The 7,157-nt window shown below is 45.8% G+C and overlaps 1 protein-coding gene across 1 annotated transcript in view; it reads right to left on the minus strand.

Moving 5' to 3' along the window:
• Window positions 1-901: 901 nt before the first annotated feature.
• SVIL (supervillin) overlaps window positions 902-7,157 on the minus strand; it is an 87,102-nt gene continuing 80,846 nt past the window's right edge. The window contains exons 27-30 of the mRNA XM_023536190.1: window positions 4,377-4,528; window positions 1,921-2,026; window positions 1,032-1,239; window positions 902-917 (exon numbers count right to left, since the gene is read on the minus strand). Of these exons, the coding sequence (XP_023391958.1) occupies window positions 902-917; window positions 1,032-1,239; window positions 1,921-2,026; window positions 4,377-4,528 (482 nt within the window). The remainder of the gene's footprint in view (window positions 918-1,031; window positions 1,240-1,920; window positions 2,027-4,376; window positions 4,529-7,157) is intronic.

Raw genomic sequence — 7,157 nt, forward strand, 5'->3', positions numbered from 1 at the left:
GATGAAACATCTTGCTTCGCAGCCATCTGCTTGTTGAAAGGCTGCTTGCCTCCCTCCTTCTCCCTGCCCTCCCCAGGTGGCACTAGGCTTTAGGGGGGTCCTGAGTGAAGCAGGCCACACTGACCCGTCTTGGTGCCCAGACAATGGATTTTGCCTACTTGTACTTTGGGGGTACCAGGAAACTCTTCATTTTTACTGTACAGATGTTACCAAGGTCCCCCCCAGGTCTCAGCCTGAGAAATGCTGGGCATCTCCTGGATGAGGGGGAGACACTGAGACCTTTTTTTGCTACTTGCAATGCCCATTTTGCACAGGCTGCTAGAAAGTGCAGTGTCCCGGCAGCAGCCCACCTCTACACAGGTGACTGTCCTTTACAGCCCACCCACCCCTGAGTCCTCGCTTAATGCTGCAGCATAGTGTACTCTCCCTGCGTGCCTGCCTAAGAGAGGAGCAAACCCCAACACCTGTGTGCTGGGCCTGAGACGTGCCCCAGGGGCCTGACGACTCACTGTTAGGTGCTGCCTTTGAGAATGCAGAAATACAGTCATTCTCTAAAGAGGGGGCATCTTCTAGTCTGGCACAGCTGGTGGTAGCCCAAACTCCTCATTAGCTAAATGGAGTTAAAAAAAAAAAACATTCCACTATCTGACAAAATTAACACTCTGACCTGCTAAGAGATATCTGAAATTTGCTCTCTTTAAGTAGCAAAGGACTTACAAAGAAATCACAGCTACAAAGAAACTGAAGTACTTGCTGGAGTCCTGTCCCTTGCCCGTCACCTTGCCTGTTATTGAGGCAGGTACATCCTCAGAGAGTGGACGAAGCCCTCAAGTTGGAGGTTTTGGTGGAGATGTGCATCAGATATACTTGGGATGTCAGAGATCCTTGACAACGATCATAACTACCTTGTCGAGTCACTGTCAGAACACATGGGTACATCCACTGAGACTGCTGGGAACCCTTCTCATCACCTTCTGCATGTCCCATGGGAAGCCCCGGCCAGAAGGAGCTGTCACACACATAATACTCACTGTTCTTTGATTTTATTTGCTGCCGTCCTTCCAACCTCTTTCGTGTGGGCCTGGGCTTTGCATCCGTGCCAAAGGTAGATGAGGGCTTTATTTACGTTGAGGACAACCATGGATGTCCTGGACCTCAAGCTGCTACAGTGACAGGCCACTTCCAGCAAATTTCCTTCCATGGGCACCTCTCCCCGCACACAGTACAGCCTCCACTCACCTGCAGGGGGCACCAGCGGCACAGGGTTAGCCTGGCGGTGTGCTTGACAAAGGAAAACTGCCTAAAAAATGCAAAGGGTAAGGCAGACCTGCCCTTCTGGGTCCCTGCTCAGTGGTCAACAGCAAACACCACCCTGTGACTTAAGGGAAGGTGGAGGCTGAGGTCACGCTGTGGCTGAAGTCAGCGGCTGTCTCACTGCCAACCCAGAGAACAAATCTTTTTAGAGCTTGAAGCAGGTTGCCAAAAGTTCATGATGCAGATAAACCATTTTTACAAAATTTATAAATGCCTAGGTAAGTCATATAAAGGCTCTAAAGCTAAGGTTTTTTTTTTTTTTGGATGCTGGCCAATAAAAGTCTCATAATTTATAATAGGAGATCCACTGATATTTTTTTTCCTCCTAAAAAGAGACAGAGTCACTGGGAAGATTCCATTTAAGGTGAAGTAATCTTCCAGCCTCCATCCAGCATGCCACAGCTGGGTCCGGAGCTCCACTCCACAGGAGGGGAGAGCGTTATGAGCCTCTCATCAAGCTGATTCACGAGGCAGACTCTAGGAGGCATTCGGTGGTAAAGCCACGCTCCGCTACATGAAGAGAGAAGTACTTTAAACCCCCACGCCTATAAAAATACCTTCCAGGAGAAGGAAAAAAATCGAATTGCAACTGAAGAAGTGACTCACTTTGCGCATTTTCTTCCTCCTCTTCACGTCTCCCGGAGTGCACCACCATCCCCCCCTGGAAGCACTGCAGAAAACAGGGGGGCTCCTTTCCCTGGAGAACCTGGACCTTCCGATTTAAGCACATTCAAATAAGTATTATGTACTGGTTTTTTCAAAGGCATAAAAATAAGATGCGCCTATCACACAAAAATCGGAAAAACATCCAGAAGCACAAAAGCCAGTGACGTTACTATTACCTAAAGATAACCACTATTAAAATTCTAACATAGAGCTTTCTTTTCAAAGTATTTTTCAGGTATATAGTTGTTTTTCAAACAAAAGCAGGATTGCTATTTTATGATGCTTTCTACCCTTATTTTCTTCACTTAACGTTTGTCTGTTATCGAATATTTTTTTAACATGTGAATTTTGATAGATAAATGGTATTTCGTGGTATAGATATAACACGATTGATTTAAACTCATTATTAACAAAATGTACTTCTCAGTAGTGAGGATGACTAACCACTGACTTAGTAATTCTGAAGGAAAGAACCGTTTCCTTCACAACCTAAGAGTCTGGTCACAGAGACACGCGCCTACCAACCTCAGCCTCCCCTCGCCTGTCAACGCCTGCGTTCTCTTCCATCAGGTGTTAGCTGCATCATAATAATGTTAGGGGTTGGGGTTCGGTTAATTCGCTCTCCCTTTGGCAAGACATTTTCCCTTGAAGAGGAAATTGTTGTTGGAGGCTGCAAGTCCAGGAACACTGATGGTAGGAGGCATTTCTCACCAGGACTAAACTTATCAATCTCAGGGCTCATTTAGCATAATTAAGTGCCGTTTTGTGGCAGTGCTTTATATGCCTAGTGATTTTCCATCTGTTGGATTAATAAAAAAAAATGAAATGCTCCAACTAGAGAGATGAAGCCTTAAAACTCTAAGGATGATTTTGAGGGTATGATTAAAACATAGTCATTGATGGCTTTTACGAAAAAAGGCAGTTGAAATTACCTACTATTACAAATAAGTGAAAATTCAATGGTCATTAACAACTACTTGTAAAATATAGTCCACAGTAGAAGACGATTGTTTCTTAGGAATCCAGAAGGAGGAGTGAGTATTATTCTATTTCTGGAGAAAATTCCTTTGTTCTCTCCTTTCCTGCTATTGTTAACTATTCACCCACCGTAGGAAAAATATCTGCACATAGTGTCATAGTTCCCCAAAACCCAGAGTCAGCTCTTAATTACTGGCACTGAAAGGTGGAACCTGAGGCCCAGATAATCCAAAGGCTAGAAAGAACATTTACAAAACCTTGGATGGGGGCAGTAGCATCTGCCTGCCATTATTCAGGCCCTGGGGTTATACCGGTGACTAAGACCAGGACAGAATGGTCTCTTTAATGTTTGTAGGGGAAAGACAGGTAATAAATAAGTAAACAGAATGGCTATGTAGTTTCACACAGTGGGAGGTGCTATGAAAAAAATAATGCAGAGTGAAGGGGCAGGGAATGATAGGAGAATGGGGGAGGGATTTGGATAAACTAGGGAGGCGACACTGAAACATAAACCCAAATCATGAGGTGGGGAGTTACATACAAATCTGGGGGAAGTGTGCCAGACGGGGAGACAGCGCAAAGGCCCCGGGTGGGCGGAATGAGGTGTGTCTGAGGAACAGCAAGAAGGTAGGAGGAGCCGGGGGCTGGTGCGAGACCAGGGGAGGTTGGAGATGTATACAGGGCCGACCATGAAGGTGCCGGGAGACCACTGAGAGGCCACTTAGATTGTAGGTCAAGTGTGACAGAGAGCAAGGGAGTGACGTGATCTGCCGTGTTCTAGAAAAATCCCTCAGGCTGCTCTGAGGAATGCAGATGACGGGAATACTAATTTTTACACGAATCTCTGATATTTCCTTAGACTAGAATTGTGTAAGCGGAATAACGGAGGAAAGTTTATGAACATTTTAAGGTTCCCGAGCCAAAACTGTTTCTCAGGGTGGCTGTTTCAAGTTCTACCTCCAACAGAAGCACAAGAAGTTCCTCGTGTGACTGCGTCCTAGACAGCCTGGGTCCGTCTGCCTTAGAGCATCTCTACCAAGTTTAGAAGTGGAAAATAGCATCTCTTTGTTTTATTTATAATTCTTTGATGATTAGTTAAGTGGGACCTTTTAAAAAACACTCATGGGCCCCTTGTCCTTATTTTGCAGATTTACTATTTGCAGATACAATATTTTATTTCGGATCATATTTACTTAAGATACAATATTTTATTTAAGATCTTCCAGGCCAACCTGTGGGGAGATGAAAGATGAGACGCAGCCTCAAGTCTGGAGAAGCCGGACCAGGACTAAAAAAGTGTGTTGGGTGAGTTGTCTTTATTCACTAAAACTGGGTTCTTAGGGGACCTGGCTACACATCCCAGAGCTCCTGAAGGGACATCTTTCTCACTTCCGGTGCAGCAGCTTTCCAGGACCTACCTGGGCACCCCTTTCTTCATCCAGCTCTACGGTCATCAGAGCCGACGTGCCCTTCTCACTCACAGTCGACTGCCGGCCTTGCCAGAAGAAGTAGACACACTTCTCTTTGCCAGCCACCCTTATGGAATGCTCTCCCTTCTGTCGACTTCCCACTGCAAACACACAACATAGCAGAGGGCCAGGTGAGTGCCCAATAAGCCAAAAGAAGAGCAAATACACGGCTCACTTACTCTTTGTAAGGACAAACAGTAAGGAAATAGCTTTTGGGCAATGGGCTGAGGAGAAATCATTTATCACTGGAGGGCAAGTCAATCACACTGCAGGAGAAGAGAAAAACCACCTTTCTTCTAGCTAACTGATCCTGAGACCTGGAGAAAAGTGATCTGAAGGGCTCTCTTGATACCCCAGGAAAAACACCTATTATCCTAGAGGAAGACGCGGACACTCCAAGTGATCGCCAGAGCAGGACCTGTGGCTTTCAAAGACGCAAACACATTTTCCGTATTACACCTTTCTTGGGCAAAAGATTAGCTGGTGGACAAAAGATATTGAAAACAGCAGCTGGGCCAGCTTTAGGCACAAAGGAAAAATATTTAGTCTGTTAAAACTATTCCAGTTGGGGAAAAAAAAAAACACAAAACACTTTGAAGTCTCCAGGTTCTGTCAGAAATGGAAGAGACGAATTGCTGACATATCATTTTCATAAAAATAATCTGGGACTTAAATAATATCTGTCACCAGGGCTGTAGCCAGGATTAGTAAGTGCTGGTTATCCTTACTGTCTGATACCTGGCAGGCATTCGATACATGTCAGCAGCCCACGGAAGGCAGGTCTCGCTGACGAGCTGTCACGGAAAGTTAACTGGTCGAGTTGTCATTTTAGACAGTATTTCAGACCACAAAGTCACTACCTATAAGAATAGATCTCACTCCAGAATCCCCTCATTCATTCATTCGTTTAGCAAATATTTATTGAGTATCTACTATGTGCCAGCAACTCTTTAGGATACTGGGACTACAGTGATGAACAAAACAGAAGAGAAGAGAAAAATGAGAAGAGAAAAACCACCTTTCTTCCAGCTAACCGATCCTGAGACCTGGAGAAAAATGCCTCGAAAGGCCATCTTGATGCCTTAGGAAATACACCTGCAGCACCCGAGGAGGTGATTAGGACAGGACGCTGACCCACCAAGGCCTCTGGTCTCTCTTCTGTGGGGCCCAGGGAGCTGGCCTCGCTGCGTGCCTGTGTGGGCTGGCCAGTGTCCACCAAGGGGATGATCGTCCTGCCTTGGCTGCTGATTTCTGCTGAGCCTGTCCCAAAAGAATGTCCCAAGCTCCAAGTTCAGTCCTGTTTGCAGGTGCAGCCCTTGTGGGGTATGAGTGATGAGGAGCTGGACTAGCCGTCACCAAGGGGCCAGTGCTTCTGTGGGGATCTCGGTGTGACTGCAAGTGACATTGGCCTACGCTTTCCTGCTCTCAGAGGGATGGTCTGGAATCTGAATGCTCCCCACTATAACTTAATTCTCTGCAGCTGGACGTCTTCTAAATTATAACTTTGCTCATAAAGGTACTGCTGGGTCCGGCTGTGAGATGAACACATTGTTTATTGGGAAGAAAAGCAGAAAGTATTTACCGGGCCCGAATCCTTGTTTCCCAGGCGCCTCCAAATAAAGAGTCTATGAAGGTCTCAAATCTTAGATTTATTTTTAAATTAATTCATTTTAATAATTATTCATTCATTCATTCACTTGCTATTACTTCTTTTTTATAACAGCTAAAGTAAGGAAGTGACTCAGTTTCACACTGAGGAGCCCGTTGGTCTCCTTTTGTAAAATATGTGATTCCCTTTCTGTATTTTAAGAACAAGAACTCTGTTTGCCTTTAAAGGTTGTTCCTTAAAGTTCCCTCTTCTAGAACCCCAAAAGTTACTAGATTTTCTCCCCACTAAATTCCCTCTTATTGTCTTTATGGCCAATCAGCAGCACAGATTAATGCTGAGTTTGCCAACTCTGTGTCACATCAGGGAGCCTGCATCTATGACAGTCACTCACAGGAATTGCTTTTATTTTGGGTAGATCCGTGTTATCTCATCTTCCAGTTAAAGACAGCAATTATGCTGTTGCAGCTGAGAACGTCAATGACGACTATCTCCTGCACCTAACACGTGAACACGTGGTAGGCAGGTACTGCACATAATACATACCGGACTATAATATTCTGTGAGCTGGGTGTTATTATCTTTATTTTCCAGGAGAGACAACCAAGGCTCAGAGAGGTTAAGTAACTCTACCCAACTTGCCAACCTGGCATGTAAAGCTTGAGAGAAGATTCAGACCCAGGCCATATGGCCCCAGGACCGGTGATCTTTCCTGCAAGCACAGGGCCTCTTATGAAAGGGAAAGGGGTTTTAGTGTCCACTGTGCTCTCTCCTAGCTGTGACTTCAGTGGGTTACTTGATCTTGGTGCTCTGTTCCTTATCTGAGAAATGAGCATAAGAACTCATCCCATGGACCGTCCGTGAGGCATTCAAATAGAGGCTGTAGTAAAGCCCCCACTGTGTGCCTTGTGGGCTAGGTGGACCTCTAGGCCTGCAGCCCGCCTCTGGGCACAACCCTGCACAGTCCCCCTGCCCTGCCTGGCGATGCCATCCATTGGACACCCAGGTCTTGCTCTGCGGGGCTTTTCCCACTGCGGGCAGGTGCCGTCTCAGAAAATCGAGCTCTCCTGCTGCAGCATGAAGTAGTTACCTCTCCTCACACTTGCCTCTCTGTCATTTATACC

The sequence above is a fragment of the Pteropus vampyrus genome, unplaced genomic scaffold (assembly GCF_000151845.1).
Source record: "Pteropus vampyrus isolate Shadow unplaced genomic scaffold, Pvam_2.0 Scaffold150, whole genome shotgun sequence".
NCBI classification, from domain to species: Eukaryota; Metazoa; Chordata; class Mammalia; order Chiroptera; family Pteropodidae; genus Pteropus; species Pteropus vampyrus.